The sequence below is a fragment of the Saccoglossus kowalevskii genome, chromosome 5, assembly GCF_978046115.1.
Source record: "Saccoglossus kowalevskii chromosome 5, keSacKowa6.1, whole genome shotgun sequence".
NCBI classification, from domain to species: domain Eukaryota; kingdom Metazoa; phylum Hemichordata; class Enteropneusta; family Harrimaniidae; genus Saccoglossus; species Saccoglossus kowalevskii.
Window position 1 is genome coordinate 15267480 of NC_140645.1, and position 26831 is coordinate 15294310.

General features: G+C 37.0%; 1 protein-coding gene across 1 annotated transcript; it reads left to right on the forward strand.

Moving 5' to 3' along the window:
* Positions 1-261: 261 nt before the first annotated feature.
* LOC100371822 (angiotensin-converting enzyme-like) lies at positions 262-25274 on the forward strand. Its single transcript, XM_085498742.1, has 16 exons — positions 262-520; positions 1123-1278; positions 2480-2582; positions 5342-5485; positions 5926-6117; positions 9280-9377; positions 9657-9826; positions 10443-10666; positions 11480-11624; positions 11887-11991; positions 12618-12746; positions 13203-13432; positions 22177-22400; positions 22792-22978; positions 24114-24686; positions 25048-25274. Exons 1-16 carry the CDS (start codon positions 299-301, stop codon positions 25272-25274), a joined length of 3129 nt encoding a protein of 1042 aa, XP_085354868.1. The 5' UTR covers positions 262-298.
* The last annotated feature ends 1557 nt before the right edge of the window (positions 25275-26831 follow it).

Here is a 26831-nt window from a genome sequence, read left to right on the forward strand (position 1 = left end):
CACAAAATAAGCTACGTTTTATTTATAATAATCATATTTTTCGTAAGATGTTTCGGCGTACTATGCTACATGAAAAGTACGTCAAATTTAGGTGTGATGGTTCGAAGGTTTAACGCTGTACGATATTACAGCCCGGTGTGTATGCTTAAACCATAAATAAATATGCTACTTTATAGATAAATAATTTAATAAATCACGGCTCTTATCGATAACCATAATGTTGACACCATGAATGTCATCCTTGCCACGCCTAGTGCAGGCAGTCAAAGTCTGCTCGTGGTCGACACTGTACTGCGCCATGAACGCTTTTATTTCGTTGTTCGTTCTTCTGTCCATTGGCCTGGCGTTTTCTGCGGCCATAACCTGCAATGAAACCGAAGGATCGATAACTGATGAAAATGAAGCGATCGACTGGTTAAATAACACGTATAATCCACAGGCCGAGATCGTGTTTTTTAACACCGTGTCGGCCTCGTGGGACTACCAGACGAACATCACGCAGTATAACCAAGAGCACATGGTGAGTTTATTTGAAACTTTTTCATCTATCTGCGACTAATTTCTTTTAGTATCATAGCAACCACTCGTGCTACATCAATTTCAATCAACATCGGGGAAAAATAAACTTCAGTTTGTGATATTAGAATTCGCATTTCGGCGATTTTTTTTAATGTGTCATGGAATGTCAATGTATTTTTTTAATTGCATGTAGTAACGGTCTATATCGTGTACGTTGCGTCATAAACAATATTCTATGTTTGAGACAAATGTGACAGTTCTGTGTGACCACCTTCCTATACACCAATAATGATAGAATTACGGCAACTTAATGCGCTATCCCGGCGTATACCTGTATAAACGCCAGTCCAACACAATCACCTGCCGATCTATAACCAATTTTCTCTCAAGCTGGCATATATTAGTGAACGAATCTCGGCAAGTGGAGTTGGCATTTCCTAAACACTCATGATCACTTATTCATATTAAAATATTTATAATCGATGAGAACTTTGATTGAAGTAAGCTAATCGATGTGAAAAGACTGCCAGAGCACAACTACCAACATGTGTTATCTGGGACTTACTCTGACACTCGTATTACAAGTGGAGTTTGTCTTTTCAGTTGGAGGAATCAGCCAATGCCGGTGAATTCCAAAAGGACGCCAGGGTTTGTGCCCTTGTGTTCGACAGATCTGATTTCACCTTTGATACTGAGAGAAGACTGGACAGCCTCGTGTACATTGGATCTTCAGCATTGAACGATGACAAGCTAAACGAGGTAAGATTGATTGGTTGATGGTATCTACGCCCCATAAAAAGTTGTTATGACTGACAAGGCGATTACTAAAAAAATATACGATTACAATTAATAATGTCAAAGGAATTCAAAATAAACTACCGTCCTCGTGTTCCTTTCTTTGATAGTTAACTTCCAAGTTTATTGCCACGATTGTATACGAAGTCCCGTGATAGTCGCCGGAACAAGTGTTGTGACAATCTTGGTGGTGGTTTAATTCAAGATGAGAGTAGGTTGTAGTGTTGTGGTGTTTGACCCTAATTGTTGAAATGGGCGGAAGGGGTAGTATGTAGGGCTCTATTTCGAGCCATGATAGTATTATAAGATTGTGAAAAATTGTTTTCTGAAGTTTTATATTCTGTTCTAATGTTTACAACAGTTTGCCAAATCGTACAAATTGACTTTACAAAAACAGCTGCTCTCAATAGCGTAGAACCCCGACTGGGTTTCAATCTCATACTCAATACCATCGGCTGTGAGCCACATACTAACATTAAATATTTGAACTTTGAACTGTCGACTTAATTTGCATATCTGTGAGTCACAACACAAAAACAGAGTTGTATCATACACCTTGAACGTTTTTTGTGATTGATGTAAGCATTATTTCCAATTCACCTGTGAGCTTCACAGTGTCGTATCGACCGAGAACGTTCTACGAATGAACGAAATACAAGTGTCAGCAACCTATTTTACCATACTGTCGATTACTTCCTCTCAAATTGACCACCACTGCATCATGATGTATATTCAATTTGTCGACATTTCAGAGTATTGTAATTGAAATAAACGACTCCACGTGAAAACCGGGCTCGGATTGGGATGTTCGCTTTAATGTTCGGCTATGTCTCACCCATTTTTGCATACATCATCGTCCTTTATCACGCAGTATTGAACAGTGCGTCGCCCTGGATTCCTTCAGTTGAATAAAGCGGCGTGTCGATGTGGGTTTCATGCGACGTACTTATACCATGCATGTAAAATACACGAAACTCGAATTCTCGTTGTACAATATGTATGAAATAAACGACATATGCAAATTAACACCCATTTAAACAAATTTCATGGTGAAAAACTCAAAAATGTATTTTACATGCGTTGTATAAGTTGCATGGGACCCACAATCAAACACGGCGTGGAGGCTGTAGCGTATAACTTAAATGTATACTTATTTTGCACCCAGTATAACCAAATTGTCGCTGACATGGAGGCCATATATTCAACTGGTAAAGTCTGTGACAAACCTGGGGATGAAGACCCAGACACGTGCTACTCACTTGATCCAGGTAGTATACTAGCTTCTTACGAAATATAATAATTTAGTCATACATATTTTTCAAGACACCACTCACCTAAACTAAACTAAACAGCTGACACGTTGCCGGGCTGCTGTGTTGATAAGCATATACCTATTAAGAGCATAGTTGCTGACAGATTACCGGTCATACAAAGACACGCCCTCTGGCGACGAAGTGAGACATATGGTTACAAGGTTTCACGGCGTCCATATTGTTTTGAACTGTAAACGCCATGCAGAGATTAACAATACTGTGTTTTAGAGGGATCACATTGACGCTATTTGGAGGTGGGGGGGGGGCATTTCGCCCGTAGGCCGTCGTCCAAAGAATATCATTTCTTTCGTGGTTAAATAAAATTTCAACGATTTCTTATCTTTAAAAACGACTGCACAATGAAACTTGGGAAAATTACATAGCAATATACAGACCGTAATACTGTGCTCATTATTATCACAGTAAAACAAAATCCTGTAGGTACTTTTACAGTAATTTTTAAATATGTTTTCAGTTCGTAACAATATAATCTGTCAATTTAGAACTACTGCGTTGGTTATTTGTATTGCATTTTGGCGCAGTTTTACTTTAAAGCGGGAGGGTCGTCACCTGCGCACGCGCGGGAATTAAGTCCCAATCGAGGATAACAACACATGTAAAAACGCAAAGGCTCATGGGTAGAAGCTTGTTTGTAAACAATGACACGCTATGGCAATCTGACGCATGCGCAGGTGCCGACTCCCCCCCCCCCCCCGCTTTAAGTTTAATAATAATAAGGAATAAGCGTAAAGATATGGGCACTACTGATCCACTGGCGATTTGTAAACATCGTACGCATTCCAGACTTAATATAAAGTTTGAGTACTGCCGTTTAAGTACGCGGTTACATGTTTTTGATAACATTTAGTCTGTTGGGGTGCCAGTGCTTCGTGCAATAGAGATAGAAAAATGTTCAATATTTTTATATAGTCTGTTCTTATAGCCGTTTTGCGGAACATCTGGCTATGACCTTTCCGGTGAGTTTGTCACCGAACATCAAGTACGCAACGTGGGTGGTACATATATTTACATGTTGCCACGTTGATCTTATGATACTCGCTCTTTACCTTTACTTTTAATGAAGAACCATTTAACAACACTTTCCTTGTAGTCAGTCATTTACCCATAGTGTGGTTCTCGTAGTTTATTTAACATCGTAGTGAGTTTTATTTCTGCTCAGGGATTGGTAGGGGATCGTAACCCCTTGTGCTGAGAACCAGAGAGTCTGGCCTGCCTGCAGGAACCTTTGTTTAACGTTCACGTTTTTTTAGTTAGTTAAGTTGCGTTGTTGTTTTTGTCCGACTGCGATTGAAAAATCACTTTAAGTTAAAGGATATTAAATTAATGCAAATAAGATGAATTCTTTCAGTCAAGCATAGCCATGCGTCTCTTACCCCCATATTTGATATTTTAAAAATCTGTTATTTTAGACATTTGCAGAGAGCTACTGCTTCTTCATAGCTTCTCGGTTTGACTAACATGACTAAACAAGAACAGACTTCCCTTACTGTTTACTCGGGTCAGATGCACCATCAGATACAGCAAAGTAAACATCCCTTATTTATTAAACAGTCCATAGTTCCAGATCAAACGACAACATTAACTTCCTTCTTAAACAATGCATGACAAAACTAATAAATAAGTTGTGTTTTTTTTAGTAATTGTTTTTAGTTTATTAATTATTTGTCCGAATGGTAATCGAATATTTGTCTATTGTTTGTCTATCAGTTGATTTTATTTAAATTTATAATTATATTTATTATTCGGCTAATGGCCAATGTTCGCAAATAAATAATGTATATGTACAACATAATTAATTACTATAAGTCATTGACTGACAGTAAAAAACTATGATGATATTAATCATCAGTTGGTCTCCTTGTTTAACATCATGATAACTGAATAATGCATCAGCTACAATATATATACAGTTGGGTGATGGCGCTACAAGAATTTCCTCAGATTAGCTCCCAATTCTTAGATGTCATCGCCCCAGTCAACAAATGCATTCGAAGAAAACCATTTCCTCGCACGGAAGAAGCCATCGCGTTACTAGATGAAATAGATCGATCGATTGTTATTATGCTAAAAAGTTACCCCTCCCCCAAATAAACGTGACACGCATCTTATCAAGGAAAAACAGCTTTGCTAGTCTTTTTTCTTAGAGGTCTGCCCTTTACCGGGCAGTGGCCATATACCTTAGAGAATGGAGATAAGAAATTTGCATAAATTGAGCTAATTGATAGTAATCGCCAGAGGACGCATCTTTCAAACTTTATGTTTACGTTCCACGTCTACAAAAATTACAGTGTAAATAATGTGTTAAAATGAACAGGTTAATGTAAATTCACTGGTGCACACCGTCTTTTGAGCTACAGGAATGTGTTCATTTCAAATTCAGATTCAGATTCCACAAAACGAGCGACAAAATCCGCTGTTTGGCCACGACGCACTCATACCACCTCAAATGGCATTTAGCAAGTATTACTATGAAAATTATATTCGTGTGGACAATTTAAGACTAAGAATTTAAAAGATATATATTTGAGTAACTGGTCATCAGAATCGGGTTATCAAGTTTGCTGTTTTATCTACTGTCGAACACAATTCACTTTTGAAAATCTAATTATATTTTAATTACTCAAAGTAGCATCGTACAGCACAAATGCTGATTCCCATTGTAAATAATAATATCATAAAACTATCTATTTCAGATCTTTACGAAGTAATGGCAACAAGTCAGAATTACAACGAGCTGGTGTGGGCGTGGGAGGGATGGCGAGATGTGTGCGGACCACCGATGAAACCCATGTATCCCAGATATGTGGAACTAGCCAATGAAGCCGCACTTTTGAATGGTATAACTTTCACTTCGTTCTTATGTATTTAATGCCCTCGACTGGGACAATATATACCCGGATATTTGTATTGCTGTGTAAAAAAGGGGTCCTAAAATGAATGTGTCATTATGTATTTAATGACCCCAACTGAGACAATATATACCTGGGTATTTGCATCACTGTGTAAAAAAGCGATTCTATAATGAATGCGTCAACGTTCAGTCAGAAAATTCAGATTATGATTAATATTGTGTTTTTCGCCAAACTAATATCGGGACAAGTTCCAGTAATCTCAGTCGTCCTAAATTAATGTAAAGTTGTTATTTCTTTCACACGCTTAACAAAATGTATCAGCCGACGTACAGTACGAGTCGAGGGTCATGGCAGTGCGAAATAAAAACAGTCTGTGGATGCACACAATTTGCAATTCGTTTAATCGTATGTGCCACTTTTTTCAGACCAACCTGACATGGGAGCTTACTGGCGATCCTGGTACGAGATGGACAATTTTGAAGAAGAGGTGTTAAGACTGTGGCGGGAGGTGAAGCCATTCTATCAACAGTTACACGCTTACGTAAGACGCAAGCTTAGCAAAGTATATGGGGAAGATTACGTCAGTCTGTATGGTGCACTGCCTGCACATGTGTTAGGTAAGGATTACGTCAGTATGTATGGTACAATGTCTGTATGTATTAGGTAAGGATTACGTCAGACTGTATATGTATTACAGGCCCGTAGTTTGGGGAGGTTCGGGGGGTTCGGTCGAACCCCCTAAATTTTGGAAGTGAATAGATTTATGATCGTAGATTAGAACATAATAAACAAACAGTAATAATTAAAATAATTACCATCGTTTAAATCATTGAGGTAACTATCAGATTCAGCAGCTGATGTTAAATATTAAAACAACATTGAAAAAATAATGTAATGGTAGTCATTCTCTGAATGATGTGGTGGTCCTGAATAGGGCAGTTTGTCTTGTGCGAGTGTTCGCTCAGTTAGTAAAGTGCCACGGTGGGGATCGAACGGGATTGACACAACACACTGTACTTTCCTAGTTTGGTTCATTAATTTTGTATTTTTAAATGATGGCATATATACTGTTTTGTTGCAAGTGTATCAGCCAAATGTAGTCAACGTATTGTATTAGTACGTGTAGCCTGTGTTATTGGACAATAGTGTATAGCTACGGATTCAACAGATCATTGAAAAAATGCCGAAGATTTATCATCACGAGTTGTATAGGTCGAAGAGCTCCTTGCAGCTAACAATTTACCCCACTGTGTTGCTTCAGCACTGAAACTATGCATATTTTTTTACACGTTTTTTGTTTTGATGTCTTAGAAAATTTACTATATTTTTAGTGGGTTCATAAAAAGGAGATGTAGTCATTGAAGTCTATTGAGACCGCTGCTAAACTGCCACTATATGTATATTATTTTACCGCCCTCTAAAAACAGATTTACAGTGAACCAAAACATTTACATACTGTAAGAAACTTGGTAGTATGCCATTGGTTAGTGCATTTAATTTGTTTGATGCAATCATTGTGCCAACTATTTCTTATGGTAGCCATATGGGGATACAAAAATTCGGAAATCGAGAGACATTTTGCAGATATCTACTTAGCGTGAATAGTTGTACTAACAATATAGCGATGTTGGATGAATGTGGAAGGCTGCCATTATGCTGTGGTTATTTTAAGCGTTGTATCTCATATTGGTTAAAATTAGTTGAAATAAAAAATAGCTGGAACCCCAAAACACGTTATATCATGCTTAAACGATTATACAAAACCGGCAGACTTACTTGGGATACCCACATAAAAATCGCCTGTTCAAATATGGCTTCGGCATTGTCTGGTTTGAAAAACAAGTTGGAGGTACTGCAAACTTCTTAGAGATATTTACTCAAAGAATAAAAACAATTTGTCAGCAAGAATGGCATGCCTCAATTTCACAATCATCAGACTGTGCACGTTTTTGCAGTGATATGCTTGAATTTAGCATGGTAGAAAATGAAATTCACTTTGTTGATCTTTTGTCAAATAATGCAATATGCAATTTTGCAAATACTGACAGTCTGGGCTTACTTCGTCGCTACACAAACTGCCACACCATTTATCAACTAGTTCTGTATCTTTTAAAAGTTTTCGAGCGACTAGATGAATATTAATCCAGCTTAACTTAGTACCGTATGTTTATATGGATGTTGTATTGTTTTTAAAACGTGCTATGCACTTTTCTACTCATTTCATTTTCTACGATGGGCTGTGGCCCTGTACAGAAATAAAATTACATAATACAAAATTGACTAAATACTAAAATAAATAATTGTAGACAGATTTCGACATGAAATCGTATCACTTTTATGTGCGCTAACATGTGCGAAGAGCGAAAAAACTAGTGAGTAGCATCCAACCTTAAAATGCTTAGACAATAATGCTAAGATACGTATAGTCTTGTCTTTTTTGTGTTCAACATTTTGCCGTAGTGGATCTAGGGTGTCGGTGCGTTTGTCTGTGGGTGGGGAATGGCTCAGGACCCCTTCTCTAAAATCATATGGTAAAATAGTTCAATGATATTATGTGAAATAACTTACCAACGTAACACAAAGTAAACCAATTGAATTTAAAACCGAGAATATAAAAATGTCTGTAACAGAGCTTAAAGACACTTTTTTTAATATTATAAAATTCACACGTTTCACGTCAAACATATTATTTTTGTTTTCGAACCCCCTATTCGAAAGTGCTGGCTACGGGCCTGTATTAGGTTAGGATTACGTCAGTCTGTATTGTTACGTTCACAGGACAGCATTTTATCTGAGCCCTACGGCTTGAGCCAGCCAAAACGGCCGTTTATACGCGTCCGGCTCGAGCCAAGTTCGGCTCCAATAAATCCTCGGGGTAAACTCCGATATGGTTGAGCCCCGACATGGCCCCGGCCGTGTATACGCATCGGGCCCAACTATTGGAGACCAAATCACGCCCTCAATCGTCTTTTTCAAGTTACCTCTCATTTCAATTATGGCGGAGACAACATCGTTCGTAATTTCACGCAATTTCCGCTTCGACGAAGAGGTACGCGACCTAATATCTATTTGGAAGAGTAAAGAAATACTGCGATAGTTTGATAGCTCAACGGGAAACAGAAAAGTGGCGTATGAAATTATGCGAAAACAACTTGAAAGGACGGCTGAACAGATCCAAGTGAAAGATAAAACTCGTAGAAGCGGTCACGGTACGGTGGCGTGTTCCTAGCAGGTTTAGATTGACAACTGTTACACATATCACAACAGTTGAACAATTACAAAATGCTAATTTTGCATGACAATATTAAAAGAATAGGTTGTAACACATTTTAGCTGCCATGTTTCCTTTTTATTCGAGATACTAGTACAATGTACCTAAATCGTAACACCAGCGCATTGTTTTTTCTACCTCCATGCTCAGACTCGTGACATACAGTTTCTTTTTATCTACCAGCTCAACAGAATCGTGACATGTAAAGAAATAACACAAGCACGGCACCAAAATCGTTTTCAGCCATGTTTTTTTCATACTATTAAATTATTTGAGGACAATGTTCCGTTCGGCTCTGATCGAACTGAATTGTACTCTGGCAGATCTCGGCTCTCGTTCGGCCCGAGCGTGTAAATGCATTGGAGATAATCTCCTGTTAATCAGTGGGAGAGGCAGTAGTTCGGCCCCCATAGAATGTTGCCGTGTGAACGTAGTATATGTTGCAATGTTTACACATAAAATGCGAGAAATTGCAATCGTAATATTGTATTGCTGCGTGTTTATACAGGAAATATGTGGGCCCAAGATTGGGCGAATATTGGAGACCTAGTTATGCCGTATCCAGACTCGCCGACCATAGATGTCACTGATTCCCTAATTGAACAGGTGAGTATAAATCCGTCGTAAATGCCGGGTGGGTGGTACTCAGCTAGATTTTGCGTGGAAATACTCGGCAACTAATTGAAAACTGAACCCAAAAAATGGACATTGATGGCACTTCAGACAATAAAATAACGTTTTTCGCAGTTACAGTGCCAGTGGCAGTTACTCACATTATTTGTTTCTTAAAGGAGAAAACTCTGACTTTCTAGTGCTTTATAGTTTTCACGTCAGTAGTGGGTAGCATTGGTTACCAACTCCGTAATCCGTAATCTTCAATTTCAGGGTTATACAGTTGACGACATGTTTCAATTGTCTGAAGAATTCTTTGTATCACTTGGATTAATTCCCTCACCAGAATCCTTTTGGGAAGATTCGATGTTCGAGAAGCCAGATGACAGAGAAGTGACGTGCCATGCTTCTGCATGGGATTTTTTCAACAGAAAAGATTTCAGGTATATAATAACGATAATGCGTCGATATCTCTTCAACCATTGCACGACAATAAAGTTACAATATCAAGAAAGTTGTCAGCAATTTTCATATATAGCCGTTATACACATTACAGTATAAGTGTGGCCAATATAGAAATACGGAACATACGAAATCAGTGCGGTAACTCGAATGAAATTCGAACAAACATTCGAATGGGAAGCTAAAAATTGAACGTTTAATAATTACCATACCCCAATAAAAATCACTATATTTTGTTTTATTGGGTTTTCGGTGAACAAATACATCGCAGAAACACGTACAGAGGCGGCGGAACGAAATTGTGCATGGGGGGGGGGATCTACTCACCAACCTCGCGCGACCGGGTCCGGGGGCATGCTCCCCCTTAACAATTTTGAAATATAAACTCTCCGAAACGCTATTTCTTGCATTTTGAGGGGCAAATTTGGTTGACACAAAGGGTTTCAGCTTGATTTTGAAGGGGCGACATTCCAACATGTTCTGCCCCCTGTGCCGCCGCCACTGTCCTAATACGAATCTAGTTCGAAATTGAGTGAAGGAGCGCACAGTATACCATCCTACCCCAAGTGTTTTATGCTAATTTTCTTACTCTTACAGAATTAAGATGTGTACAAAAATCAACCACAATGACTTGATTGTGATACATCACGAGATGGGACACACTCAGTATTTTTTCCAGTATGCTCCACATCCAGTTGAATACAGAGACGGCGCCAATCCTGGCTTCCACGAAGCAGTTGGGGATACCATAGCTCTGTCTGTCCAGACGCCGGAGCATCTATACAAAGTTGGTCTCTTGGATGAGTTTGTTCAGGACGAAGGTTAGAAAGTTCTTATTCAGTTTCGATGTTTACGCTCACCATAGCGTAGGATAGCCAATAGTATTAAGGCTGCAATATACTACATTGTATCACAGTCCCTCTATCACGTGATAGAGGGACTGTGATTGTATCATATGACACGCATTCATTGTTCACTACTCAGATGTGGCCATGATGCCAATATGTGGAAAATGGCCGCTGAAATCACGTAGTGAGAACAGAGCTACGAGACGTTTTTTATTCTCTCCCGTCATCTTGTCGACTGTTCCTCTGGTGTATGTAACGATGGTATTTGAGAAACTACTAGTATGTGCGACAAACGAAGAGAATGAGACGGTAATTGAGCAACAAAAACAATTTACGTGCAACTCTCACTTTGAACGAGATCTCAGCGGCTAATTACATATAATGACCAAGTAAAAAACAAATTCAAACAGTGCATAAATCAAATCAAGTCTGAAAAACGAGAAATACAAATAAAGTGTTCATACCTAATATAAGCACAAAAGTGAGTGCACTACTATAATACAATTTATGAGAATATAATGCTAATAATTTCAAACCTTAACGATATCCAAAATCCGACAATCCTACTAACTAGTAAACTAGAAAAACGTTAAGATCAAAATATGAACAATGTGTATTAGAAAAAGAATGTCTCATAAATGGTAGGTAACTCCAACGGTAGCAATGCTTGCAACAAATTCAAAGCAATTAACCATGCACCGTCAGTTGGTTAGTACTGTGTCAGTGCCAGTGAATATCAATAATATATGGGAATGAGGAAAATACTGAAACATTGTCTTTTCACAGAAACTGACTTGAACTTTTTAATGTCAATGGCGTTGCAGAAGATTGCCTTCTTACCGTTCTCTTTATTGGTTGATATGTGGAGATGGGAGGTGTTTGCTGGCAATGTCACTGAATACAATTACAATGAACGCTGGTGGCAGTTAAGGTACAAAGAGCGACATGTCTTATTATCTGTTTCAGTTGATAAGCATATATTCACTTAAGAATGGAGACTATAATAAACACGCCACAGGTACTGGTGTGGTGGTGTTCATTTCATTCCCTAATGTCATCACGTCCACATTTTCGAATATCATTACACAGAAGGGAACACAATTTGAAAAGCAAAATAAATGTCCGGTGACTTGTGGCGGATATCAATAGCGTCATTATACATTAACAATGTCCAATATTTTTTTTAATTGAAGAACTGAGCTGCAGGGCGTGGTTTCTCCTGTAACCAGAAGTGATTTGGTGATGGATTTTGATCCCGGTGCTAAGTACCACATACCCGCAGATGTACCATATATAAGGTAAAACAGAATGTAACCTTTTTTTCTCGCTTCCGCCCGTGAACCCGTTCAAACCAAATTCCAAACTATTCAATAAAAAATAAATAAACTAAAAGGTTGTGTATACAATAATAAACAATTTCTTAAAGCACAGATACAGGGATACTACGCTTGGTTTTAAGATTCCTGAGTTATTGTACAATATACAAATATTTGCCAATATAATCAGTAAAAATAATGTGTTATAAGATAAATCTTCACAATGCTGCTTTGCAGCTATATTTTCACTTTTCATTGAAAGACCTAATTAGATAAAGATTTCACAAATTTTGGTTAATTTGGGTGAGCCAAAAACACAGTCATATTAATTGTCATCTGCGTGGAACCATATCGTTTTTATAAGTTGAAACTTTAACTTGTGAATCACTTAATACTGAGGTGTGTATGTTGAATCCACCACGTAACTTTGTGGTCTTCTTTGTAGTCTAAAGATTCCTCACTTTTTAGACAAAATGTAGAATATATCATTCTTATTAGAATTCTTATCAAGATGCCTATCCACGCATTTTAGGCATGAACACACACACACAACTGTATTCTAGTAAATGTTATTGAGAAATGTCTTTCATTAAATTATACATTCTCAGGTATTTTGTCAGTCACATCCTCCAGTTTCAGTTTCACAAAGCCCTATGTGAAGTTGCTGGAGAGTTGGAAGACAAGGAACTACATCAATGTGATATTTACGAATCTAAAGAAGCAGGCAAAAAACTAGGGTATGTATGATTGCTGCTACTTATAAACACGTGTTATCTTTCATGTAGTCAATAACTCATTGACGAGGACTAAAATAAATGTTCGTTTAGTCACAGTCACTCTACTAGGAGAGTGACTGTGATTCAGTGTTCATTTGTACAAAGGTCAGTAGTATATATATATTTGAAGAAAACGTAAATGAGAAGATTCGTTTCATAAAGAATATGCTGGTGTGAAAGAAAACGAGACTTTTCCGAAACTGAAAGAATTATAAATTAGCCTTCTGAAATCAACTCGTGTAAAAGGCGTGATAAATGGAAGACATCATGCGTTTTAACTTAAGTTGTTACTTGAAGAAAGCGTCGTTCTATTTTTGCTACGTGAGAAATTATGCCTTTGAGACATACTTTTATAATAAATTATTTGAGATCTATTTTTTTTTTTCTTTTGAATTATTATGCACATTTAAATTCCAGTGACATGTTGAAACTTGGGGCCAGCTTGCCATGGCAAGACGCAATGGAGGCAATAACGGGACAACGAGACATGGACGCCGGTCCGCTGCTTGAATTCTACAAGCCTTTAACGGAATGGTTGAAGGCTGAAAATGAGAAAAATGATGAAATTATAGGATGGGATTTGAATTGGAGACCACTAGAACATAAATGGACTGCACCAGAAGCTGATCCAACACCGGCACCTGTCGGTGAGTCACGTTCGTTTGTTTGGTGTAGTATATTATTCGATTGACCCAATATTGTCTATGCGCAAATGAAGGGTGGTCGTCGTTGCGCTGCGCATGTGCGATATTTGTGTTGATAATTTTCTCACAATCCAATCCAATCCGCTCTTCTAATATAAATCAAAAATACAGTTTTTGACCTGGGCGCGACTTGCACTAATTACCGTCGGTGTCTCTTTTGATACCTTCCAATCACCTAAAAATACCTCATTAAAGCTTGGTAATGTATCAGTTTGTACTCGTTGATCTGCGCAACAGTCAAAATCGCCATCTTTGTTTATATGAGACTCATATATCTCGCGCCTGCGTGACGCGACGACCACCCCCATTTAATCATACCTGTTGTGTCCACGAAACAATCAAAACGTGTGCTGATTGGATGACGCCAATCTAACTCATAAATATAGAATGTCTGATCTCTATGATGTCAACACCATGAATAGATTTTATTAGTTAGAATTCAAAGCCAATTTGAATTTTTTTTTATATTTATCGAAACTTCCACTCCTTTAGTAGACCGACATGGTCGCGTGATTTGCGCCCTCCGCGGTGCTTCAAACCCAACACACACAACACACGAGAGGGGTCGTCTGATGCCGTTCGGCCGACGAGGGCGCCACTCACGCCTACATGTCAGGCTACTGCTTTAGTCGTACACTGTGAAAACCTTTTTTCCGTTTGTTTCATTAGACGCCGGGACCGCCACTGGATCTACGATCTGGACAACTTTCCTTGGATTCTTTGTAATTTTATATAATTTCATAGCTTAAATCATCGCCATTCTGGACTGGAAAAAGTTATTCTGAGTAGTTAAGCAGTTTTCTTTTCTGGACAGGAGGTAGTTACTCTAGACAAAAATCAATGTGCCTGACATGACACTGTGATATGTTTTATGACGGCGCTGGTTTTTGTGTAACAGAACCAATTTGCATATTGAGCGGATTGGAATGTTGTAAAAACTATGTCTACGACATTTTGTTGGAAATATATTTGGTGGATTTCGTTGAATGTTAATTTCAATACTTGATTCATATTTAATTATGTCGAACAAATGGGGCATCTTAATTTTTTTCACTATTTTCCCATGTAGTAGTGGGAATTAATAGCATTTTGCTAAGTATACGTTTTATTAATTAAAACAATAAAACCGTTAAATAGTCGGTGGTGTTATGAGTTTATAATTTGTTGAAACAATAATGAGTTTTAGTTTGTATTTAATTGGATGATATTTGGATAATTATTAAATAGCAATACTTCAACTTTCAACTTGATGATCAGTCGACATAATGGCGTGCACAAGTACAGAATATGACGGTGAGAGAAACCTCACTTGAATTCAATAATGTTACACGTCAGAGCAAACAGATTTACAATAAATATGCTGTTGTGTTATTGGTTTGTATAGTTATTGCAATAAATACGTGCTTATTATATTAGAATGTAAATCAAAACGTTGCATGTTGTAGTTCAATTTTGAAATCTTGAAAGAAAATTGCTTGCACTTTTGCTCTATGGGGTAACAATTATTGAGAAACCTGGTAAAATGTCATCGCATATAGCATTGATAATATTTCGTATCAAAATCAACTAAATTTTTGAGATATTCAATAGTTTTGTCGCAGCTTACAATTCTAAAGTATTGATCGATTGGGTTCATGGTGTTCAGATTCTGTTATTTTTCACTCGTTATGTCGATTCTGCTACCTCGGCCCATAGTTATCATCACCTAACAGTAAAACCAAGCGTTTGGTCACACAACTATGCGTAGGTGTGAATTGTTATGTAAATACCGTAAAATCAAGTGCCGATCACTTTTAAAAAACAATCTGAACAGCCCCCCCCCCCCCCGCCCATGTAAAACTTGCAGAAGGTTATTACAATCGGCTAAGGAAATTCCATACAATCGAACATACATTGATGGACATGTTTAAATTCTTGTATTTTAATATTGTCAATAATTATTAAGGTAGCAACAGGGGAAATCCCATAGTTTAGTTAAAATGATCTGAGCAACTCAAATCAAAACATATTTATAAAAAAACTATATATTTTGTGAAAGCTGAAGTATTCGGCAATTTAATAATTCATGTTTTGTGAAGATTGTTTACATAGGGCTCATGTGACAGAGGGTTACCTTTACCCTGTCAAAATAACAAATCAAAAAGTTCTGCCCCGGCGATTTATTCATTTGATTGTTGGTTTTCAGAATAATGTCGCTTATAAAGTGTCGATGAACGTGTATATGATTATTTTTCTAATAATTATTATAAATACTAATTATTTCTTTAAAAAAATAAGTCACTAATGAAGCACGGGGGTCATAAAACAAAAACAATTGCAGCAAAATTCTCCCTATTTATATTGTTTGATATCCTGACAACCCTTGGTGTTACAAGCGCGTACTGTGAGAGGAAGTACCGCCAACTTTTTCTTGAAAAGTTCAAAATAGTGCATATGCGTAAACAATAAACAAATTTATCTGGATGTTTTTGTCTTTGCCTTTTTGTGATATTTGACTGGTATTAGGAGTGCGCTACTAAAATAAACGACATGGAGGATGAAATCGGCGAAAATCCGTAAGTGTTTGCGAATATCCATTGAACTGGTTCATAATCACTTTATTAATTGAAATGCTTTGTTATTCTAAACCGTAAAAGAAAAAAATGTACAACAAATAATGTACCAACAACGGTATCTGAAATAGAAACACTTGTACAAGACGTGGATGACGCTGGGTATGTTTATATATATTATTACAAATAATGAATGTCCGTTTTGGTTTCTGTTCAGCACTAATAGTTATTTAATAATTTATTCATCTTTTGGGACGTGAACGTAAGCTGTGTTTCGCGTACTGTCGCCGGATATAGCAAGTGACACGTGCTTAAATTTTAGCGATAATTTTTTTACGCGATGCTCCATCAATGGAGTCTGTCCATGTCTCCCACCAACCGAACTCCACCGTTCTTACAAAAACGACAAAGCAGCATGTCGCTACTTTGCTCGTTTAGGGACTTCAAATTCACTATAAAATTAGCGAATTTTCGTCACTCGTGCGTACTTCTTCGTCACAAGAAATGTCGGTGCCTAAAATAGCATTAGTACTATTTTTTAGTTGTACTCAGTCTGATAGAATACACTAAAAGGAATTGAATATATCGACTATTAAAAAAAACATGACAATATGACTTTTATGTCAATAAATGATTTGAGACTGTAAACGGGGGTGGTATGAACCGGTGATTTTTATTCGGAGTCGAGACATCAGGAGGAAGAAGCTTAGCCAGAGCATGGAGTACAAAAGTTGTATCTGGGCGTTGGCTAAACGGCCATGCCCGGAGAGCAAACAGGTGGACCAGGTCCGGTGTGTATGTGTATGTCTCTCTATTTAAAGTAGCATGTCTTTTTATAAGATAAATCACGTGACCCAAATTGATACATCACATGATTCAAAACACCTTTTATGATGGGACAGTGATTCAATACACCCGTATATGAATAAATATACACTGAATAAAAACATTTTTAAGTGATTTTAGCCCCTCCACATCGTGGTGAAATGCTTTACAGGCTGATTTTTCACATGTGATATTGTTTTACGAATTATATTATTACACGTGGTGTCATACACTGTCAGCTTCCCATATACCACATACTTGCTAAAAGCGACGCGGATAATGTTTTAGAAACCACGCATGTTGATAGCAATGTGAAGATACGCTTGATATTGTTTCAATACAAGCGTCACCCGTGGGAATCCTGACAACGCCCATGGTGGGTGTCCGTACGAGCGATATGACATTTAATTAGTTCGTCTTGGTTCTATTATTTGGGCCATCATTCTGGTTCTTGACATGGCAAGTATCATGTAGTCCATGATGTATTTCTACACTGGCGGTGCAATAAAATTCATTCAATGCATTGTATATAGTTGGTTTTTAGGGTAGTTTTCAACCGTGCCAAATGATCAAATCAATCCCCGGCTACTTGATTCCAATTAATGCAGTGACACTTGTTAATAATTACACATCTGCGAGATGCGATACACCAACGCCGCGGGAAATAACTACTTACTGATAAAACTATACTATAAATAAATCATATTATGTTTCCATATGTATGGTGACTATCCGAGGGATGTTATATTATAACAAGCAATATCCCGTCCTCCTTATCTTAAACACATTAAAGTAAAGTATTTGCATAAACTGGACCAATAGTTGATTTAAATGTTTTTGGTTTATAAATTCTATTTATGATGAAATGGTTGAATTTTCGGAAATTAAATATCCACAGTTTTAAAAATAGGTTTTAACAGCAAAGAGAAAAATGCGATTGCCATCTGCCATTGCAGCAGCTGACGTGTCGACAGAGTGGAGATGGTTGTTCATCATTTCGGATCTGTGAACCGTTTGTAGTTAATGCTGGCTATATTACTCTATGATATTATTATAAACAATGGTTTGTGGAGCAATCATGCAATTTATTGGAAGTAAGTTGGTTGTAAAATGGCATGGGAGTGAGATATTGTGATCTGGGGAAGATGTATTGTGAAAAACAACACACATTTATATGGACGACTAAAGGTTGATAAACTATCATCAATTGAACCTATTCATGTATGTCACTGATTTTAATCGCTCTGTGAAATAACACTATTTCATTGTAATCCACCAAAGCCAATATATTATGTTAATTTTGGAGTACGTGAAATTGAGATTTATTCATTCTTAGCATTAATTTAATGACATTAGTTGTGCTAGCATATATATGCCTCTGTGAAATTCACTTTTTGCTTAATGTCGATGTTTGGCAATATTTACAACATAAGTTTGTAAGTTGAATCAACAAATACGAAAAACCTGTTTTTATCTCAATGTTGGCTATAATCTCAATTGAATTTCAGTGATATGTGTTGTTGAATTCTTTGCCATTGCAGTGAGTACTATGACAGACACTTGTAAGTATGTTATTGTAATATGTTCTTCTTATGTGTGTATTGTGTTTTCATTATGTAAATGTGCTTATCCTAACGCGAAACAACTCAGCGATATATCGTTGGTTATTGCATTATGGTTTAACTAGTATTGTTACATATGTACTGCAGAACAAACAGTACATGTAATTTGCCATGGAATATCGTCGGTATCGTCCACAACTGATATGCTATTGAGATAAAATAGTCCCTGCTAAAAGTTGTGTTTTCTTGCAAAACTGGGCGCATTCACAATTCACAAGCGTACAACTCAAAGTTTGGTTTCTTTACAACGTGTTCGTTTGTATTGGATAAACACATTAAAATCCGTGCAGCTTTTTTAACTCGAATGTGAAAACGAATAAAAATGTTTGAAAATCGTCATGGAAATAACACTGGTTGGATGTCGAGTATATCGATAAGGGTTTCGGTTACTCGATGTCATTATAAGTCACAGTTACTATTCGATATGTATGTAACAGATACGTATACAAAGGCTCTGTGTCACATTGGATTTATTGAAATTTTTTTTATTTTGTTCTGTTGTGCATTTCTCGATATGCATTTTCGTCGTTTTACGCATCGGCACATTTGGGATTATGTGTCTGGGATTATCACATATCACACAATCTCACCAGGCCCGTAGTTTGGGGGGTTCGGGGGGTTCGGTCGAACCCCCTAAATTTTGGAAGTGAACAGATTTATGATCGTAAATTGGAACATAATAAAATAAACAGTATTAATTAAAATAATTACCATCGTTTAAATTACTTGACTCAGTGAGGTAACTATCATACTCAGCTGAAATTGCATAGCAATGAGCATTTTGGTGGCAACGAGCTTTAAATATCAGTCGTGAAGTTACGCCGTCTCAGCTCAACAGCATCCAATCAAAAAAGATTGTTATAAATGGGCAAGCTTTTATTCGGTGATTCCGCGATGGTGTAATGAAGATCGCGTTCAAGCAGATGATGTTAAATATTAAAACAACATTGAAACAAGATTGTAATGGTAGTCACTCTCTGAAGGATGTAGTGGCCCTGAATAGCCCTTGTGTTAGTGTTCGCTCAGTTAGTAAAGTATGGGGATTGACACGACAACACGACACTGTACTTTCCTAGTTTGGTTCATTAGTTTTGTATTCTTCAAATTAATGATGGCATATATACTGTTTTTTCCCAAGTGTATCGGCCAAATGTAGTCGACTTATTGTATTAATACGTGAAGCCTGTGTTATTGGACAATAGTGTACAGCTACGGGTTGAACAGATCATTAAAAAAATGTCGAAGATTTATCATCACGAGTTGTATAGGTCGAAGATCTTCTTGCAGCCAACAATCTACCCCACAGTGTGTTGCTTCAGCACTGAAACTATGCGATGAATTATATTTTTCAAACATATTTTTTACACGTTTTTTTGATGTCTTTAGAAGATTTACTATATTTTTAGTGGGTTCATAAAAAGGATATGTAGTCATTGAAGTCTATTGAGACCACTGCCACTATATGCATATTATTTTAACGCCCTCTAAAAACAAATTTACAGTGAACCAAAACATTTACATACTATAAGAAACTTGGTGGTATGCCATTGGTTACTGCATTTATTTTGTTTGATGCAATCATTGTGCCAGCTATTTCTTATGGTATCTTTATGGGGGTACGAAAATTCGGAAATCGAGAGGGTGCAGACAACATTTTGCAGATATCTACTTAGCGTTAATAGTTGTACAAACAATGTAGGGATGTTGGACGAATGTGGAAGGCTGCCATTATGCTGTGGTTATTTTAAGCGTTGTATCTCATATTGGTTAAAATTAGTTGAAATAAAAAATAGCTGTAACCCCAAAACATGTTATATCATGCTTTATAAACGATTGGACAAGACCAGCAGACTTACTTGGGAAGCCCACATAAAAATCGCCTGTTCAAATATGGTTTCGGCATTGTCTGGTTTGAAAAACAAGTTGGAGATACTGCAAATTTCTTAGAGATATTTACTCAAAGAATAAAAAAATGTTGTCAGTAAGAATGGCATGCCTCAATTTTACAATCATCCAGGCTGTGTACTTTCGGAAAAATCAAAGTAGTATTATAACCTGGGAGATTTATTGGCAAGCAATTATAGACTAAAATATATACTGACGAGTTTTCGCTGTTTTGGCCATAAACAATGTTGAATTAGGTAGACACACAACAATACAGTTAGGTCAATACATTTTTAGTTTTTGCAGTGATACGTTTGAATTTAGCACGGTAGAAAATGATATTCACTTTGTTTTTATATGTCCATTTTATAATGATCTAAGGGCTGATATTTTGTCAAAACCCCTATGTAATTATGCAAATACTGTCAGTCTGGGCTTACTTCGTCGCTACACAAACTGCCACACCATATATTAACTAGCTCTGTATCTTTTAAAAGTTTTCAAGTGACGAGATGAATATGAATCCAGCTGAACTTAGTACCATATGTTTACATAGATGTTGTATTGTTTTTAAAACGTGCTATGCACTTGTCTACCCATTACGTTTTCTACGATGGGCTGAGGCCCTGTACAGAAATAAAATTACATAATACAAAATTGACTAATACTAAAATGAACAATTGTAGACAGATTTCGACATGAAACTGTGTCACTTTTATGTGCGCTAACATCTGCTGTAGTGGATCTAGGGTTGGGTGTGTTTGTCTGTGGGTGGGGAATGGCTCAGGACCCCTTATCGAAAATGGTAAAATAGTTCAAAGATTGTATGTTGAAATAACTTACCAACGTAACACAAAGTAAACCAATTGAATTTAAAACCGAGAATATAAAAATGTCTGTATCAGAGCTCAAAGACACTTTTTGAATAGTATAAAGTTCACACGTTTCACATCAAATAAGTGCTGGCTACGGGCCTGGTCACGTGATATATCTGAAACTTTTACAAGGGCAAACAAATAATCAAAATGACTGACGTGTTACATCTAAGCATGTCTGCTCGGTAAAATGATTATTCGTATATGCGTATACATTCGTATAATTTCGATATTTGTTTTAGACCATTCACTGACGTTGGATCATTCTTATAAAGCTCGGTTCATATTTACATTCTGAACACAGTAAATTGAAAACCAGAAACATAACCAGACATGCTTTGTGAGTAGGTTTGTAAGTACAACGTTTTTCGCCTGCAATGACAAGACACCACGCTGTGTGAGCGAATCTGAATCCTGTGTTGCGTGCTGTAATGTAATGTCAATGTTAGTCAACCGATTGTCCTTAAATGGGCACTTCCAATTAAGCCTAATCTCACAACAAATTTACTTTCTGGATTAAAATTACAATGGATAACAAAAAAAAGATTAACTTTGTAAACAACATAAACAATAGTGTCCCATGCAATCCATGGGATTGAGCGGTTCCCCTTTAACCGAATGATTCTGCTGGTGGAGGCGACGATGTCTGTCATAAGCTGGGCCATAAATACTAGGCTGTTTATGTGTGTAGTTAACATGTTATAATACCGGCACGTCGTATGTGTTCATTAAGATAAAGCTTGTGTATTTCCATCAAGGCACTGTGGGGTTGTGTTCGCTAACAGTCATTCGAGCTGGTTCGGTGAGTATGGCCCAGCGGTTATCGAGTCCGACTAAAGTGGCGAGGTGCGTGTTGTTATCTCAATGTTTTATTATTCATGTTTAATAAATGTTTGTATAACTATCTCATTGTTTCGTCTTGTATTCAGCTTGTGAGAATGGTTGGAAATATCACAACGATCGCTGCTACTGGTTTAGTAGTACGATACCTATGAAACGAGACTGGAATTTAGCTAAAAGGAAATGTGGGAGAATGGATAGTTTCCTCGTGTCAATCGAAGACGATACAGACGAGGAGTTCATTTCCTACATAATTACCCGCGTATTGTTAGTTAATGAACGCATTCTGTGGCTTGGAGGATCCGATATCATGGTTAAGCAAAAACTTATTATATTATGTATAATACTGTTTAACATCAACTTCAGTTAAAGCGCGGTAGTCGTCGCGCTGCGCATGTGCGACTTTTGTGTTAATATACATTGACTTTCCTACAATCCAATGCGCTCTTCAAATAGAAATCATAAGTATGAGGTTTGACCTGGGCGCGACTTGCACTGATTGCCGCCGGTGACTTTTTCGATACCTTCCAATAACATGAAAATTACTTAATTAGAGCTTGGAAACGTCTCAGTTCGTACTCGTTGATCTGCGTCAAAGATCATTCAAAGTCGCCATCTTTGTTTATAAGAGACCCATATATCTCGCACATGCTCAGCGGGACGACTACCGCGCTTTAATTATTCGGTTTGTGTTTTACAATTAGAGAGAAGGTCATTGGATGTGGCATGATGGACGAGAAATTAAGTATACGAATTGGCGCGTCGGTGAGCCAAACAATAAACATTCCGAAGACTGTTTACAGCTCTTATTATTAAATTTGGCGGTTTGGAATGACGCGGCATGCAGTAACCGTGCTCCATTTGTATGCGAGAAACCATCGGCACCATATGGTAGGTTGAAAATAATTGTTAATCAATAGGTGGCATTTACTGTTGTTTTCAAACACGCCAACTACCAATTGATTCAATTGTTATAGACCACGTACAGTGCCAGTTTAAAAATTGGTCATAAGGTAATAGCATTTTGCCACTTTCAGGGGGAGGCAATGAGGCTAAAATCCAATATAAAAGCAGTGGGTTCGGGGAAATATAGAATATTATTATAAAATGAACATTTTAGTGAAAACAGCAGTGAAAGTGAAAGTCTGTTATATTAAAAAAAAACGAGACCTCCAAATATTAATTCACTGTTCTATTATTTTTGAAGACAAGCAAAATTAGATTCTAGTCAAGAATCCTTCAAAACCCATCAGTGATGGGTCTTAAACAGTGGATTTGACCATCACTCTCATAATAGCGTTCCAAATAAAAGCAAGGATTGATCTTTTTTTCAAAGATAGACCGTACTGATAAAATATTAGGCGTTTATTTGCTTTTTATTCAATATGCACAAGCCTCAAATTTTTCTGTATTGTTGTAATTTAGTACTTATACTGGTACCTTAAAATTCGCCGAGTAACTGGAAAAAATGGCTGACTAATCACTGATGTGTCACCTTAGATTGTTCAAACATAAACAACCCATGTCGAGAATTGAGAAAAGGAAAAACGTCCGAGAGACAAAAACATCGCAAAAGAACATTAAAACTATAAATATCATAGTAATACATTGACAGAAAGGTAAAAGAAGTACTATATTGTAATTCATATTTATTCATTTTGTCGTGTTATTTGTACATTTAGGAGTTGGATGGGAGACGATAATGTTTTTCGAACAGTATGTAACAAAGATGATTGGCAGCAGAGACCACAGTATTTCCAAGCATGTCTGCAAATTATACATTTTACCGTTTATTTTTTTTTTTTTGTTGAAACAATCACTTCTATGTGTTTTGTTTTATTTCGTACTAATCGCCACGTAATACAGATATTGATGTGTACAAAGGTAGTACAAGTAATCTATTTCAGGGGTTTGTTTACCGACTGGCTGCTGAATTGGAGGAGACTGGGTAATGGCTGTAGGTTTTACAAGTATTATCAGTCTTTAAATAATTATACTAAATAATACTTTCTTGTTTATGTTTCAGAAATTGGACAACGTTTTTCAATGTTATTTATTGGTTCGTCGCGTGCTATTATCTCGCATACGTCGACGAATATGTCCGATGTGTCAATTTGTATGTGGATGTCAGTGCAAAGTCGATCACGTGGTAATGTCCTATCGTACATAAATGGTGGGCTCGAATTGAGATTAATGAAGTCAAATAATCTTGAAATATGTGTCAATCATCGATGTGAACCATTAATGAGAAATATGATATATGGATGCTTCTATCATCTGTGTATAATACTGATGGCACATGAAGGCCATGTAGACGTGTATAAAGATGGGATATTGAATACAATGGTCAGTATCGATGGAAACCATACATTATCTGACAGTGGATATTTAACTATAGGTAGTCGGGTGACAATGAACGAGACATTCCACGGAGAGATTACTTCAGTCAACATTTGGAGCCGTCGTATCTCAATAGACGAGAGATCGCAGTTGCTTTATAATTGCACGAACACCAGTTGGCAAGGTGATGTTATTTCCTGGTATGATTTTGAAATTGGAAATCTATATAATGTTCCTATCAAGGAGCCCGGTGACTGCGGTAAGCAATCAACTATTCTGTCTAATATGTTAGTACGAGTATACACGTCGGTTAAACTAAGACCACACTTGTTATATTTCGAGCACTTCAATTTTAATGTGTGCGTCGCAGTTTTTGTTGTTAATTTTCTAAAATGCAAAACAAATCGATTTTCAGATATGAATTTAATAAAGGTACAATTTCAGAAAAAGAAATCAACCATTTTCAGGCCTTCTTTGTTTTCTGTATAACCTCACACAAAATGTGGTATGGTAACGTTTTCCTAAAAGAGTGTGTTGCTATTCACAAGTTATTGCGTAAATATCATATATCAATATTATCGTCACAGTTTTAATTAAAATTAATTAAATATTAATTTTAGGTTGTGATATCATCTGGCTAGAATTTGGCAACTCTCAATATTGGTTCAGTAGTGATTTCGACCATACTGACTGGTATTCGGCAAAAAGACATTGTGAAAACATGGGTAGCTATCTTGTGAGCATCAATTCTGAAGCTGAAAACGAGTATATATTCGACATGATAACCAGCGGTAAACGGTCAGCCATCTGCTGGCTTGGTGGCACAGATAGCGCCGTAAGTGAATAATCAATAGAAGTTGCACATATGTGAAAGATTTACTACCCCCTTTTTATTTACCTTAAACGGCCTCTTGGATCAAGCTTACAGATAATATGATTTTCTGGGAAAAGGATTTACCCCTGATTGTAATAACAATCATACTGTTTCTTAATCTTCTTTAATTTCGTATTTAGCATTAACAAATATAGATATAATTGTACGTAATTCTGTGGAGGGCAACATAATATAATACAAATTAAAACCTAAAGGTACAATCACTCAGACAGGGCACTCATTGGCACTCTAAAACAAATTATATGGAAATATGGTTTCCAGTGCCTATGTCTTGGATAAAAATATACACATGAAATATTGTATTACATAACGTTGAGTGCTGTATACAATTTCAGATAAGTGCTTCAGGCCCACTAATGAGTGGACGGCGAGCAAAATGTAACATCTGGATAAGACAGTAAGGGGTCGACCATTGTAAATCATCGGGGGGTCTAAACAAATTTTGGTAAGAAATTGCAAGCTAGCTACCGAGAAAAAAATCGTTGACACAGATAACTGGTCATACTCCCAACGATTTTAAATGGTTAACCCTTAATCACATGTACCGGGCAGCATGGGTACTGCAAATCGCAGCTTATCATTTTTGACATGACCAAGGTATAGGCCAGTAAGCAAAGGTTAAAGCGCGGTGGTCGTGTCGCAGTGTTTCATGTAAATAAACAATGTATTTTACACGCGTTGTATACGTCGCTATGAGTCCCATATCGAACAGGACGCGGCGCGACGACCACCACCCTTTAATAATATTTTAAAAATTGCACAATACTACTTAGTATTATACACTTCCTCCACATGACGTAATTTATATTAGGTTGAGGATCGATGGGAATGGCTTGATGGCACCAACGTGGATTACTCAAACTGGAAGAGCGGAGAACCAAGCGACGGCCCTCATCTTAACGAGGATTTTATTGTGATGCGTGGCGTGGATTCCCAATGGAATGACGTGAGTGGTGAAATGATAATCCAATTTATATGCGAAAAATCGGCAACTACTGGTATGTACACATTCACGATCCAAGCTATTCAAGTCATTTTTTTTTTATTCTTCTTTCTATATTGTTGTATTCAATTTGTGTGTCACACTTTAAGTAATAAATAAAGCACCGGACATGTTTTTAAATAAACGCAGCACCCCCATAGTTAGTGAACATTAAAATTACATTCTAAACCCATTAGGTATACGTCACTCCCTCACGAGCTGAAGAAGCGAACCCGAGATACTACTCATATTAAACACAAATACATATGTGTACCGTGATTTCCAATAGTGTTTCAATTTGTTTTTATTTGTATGCTAGTAAGGACCCTCGAAACTCATATATAATTAAACACAAGTTGTACCTGCGTTTTCATCCCACCAGGTAGCACCACTGAACACTCATATCCATCAAAAACGATTGAAGAACCTGTAGAAAACGAAATAAATTCTGCTACAAGTATAATCACCCAGAATGTGTATGATGAGAGCACAGAAAAAACAGAGAAGATGACACAAGAAGGTAATAA

Coding starts and splice junctions, on each gene's coding strand:
- LOC100371822 (XM_085498742.1), top strand. CDS start 299: ATGAACGCTTTTATTTCGTTGTTCGTTCTTCTGTCCATTGGCCTGGCG. Junction 6,118..9,279: donor ACTGCCTGCACATGTGTTAG/GTAAGGATTACG, acceptor GTGTTTATACAG/GAAATATGTGGGCCCAAGAT. Junction 9,827..10,442: donor TTCAACAGAAAAGATTTCAG/GTATATAATAAC, acceptor TTACTCTTACAG/AATTAAGATGTGTACAAAAA.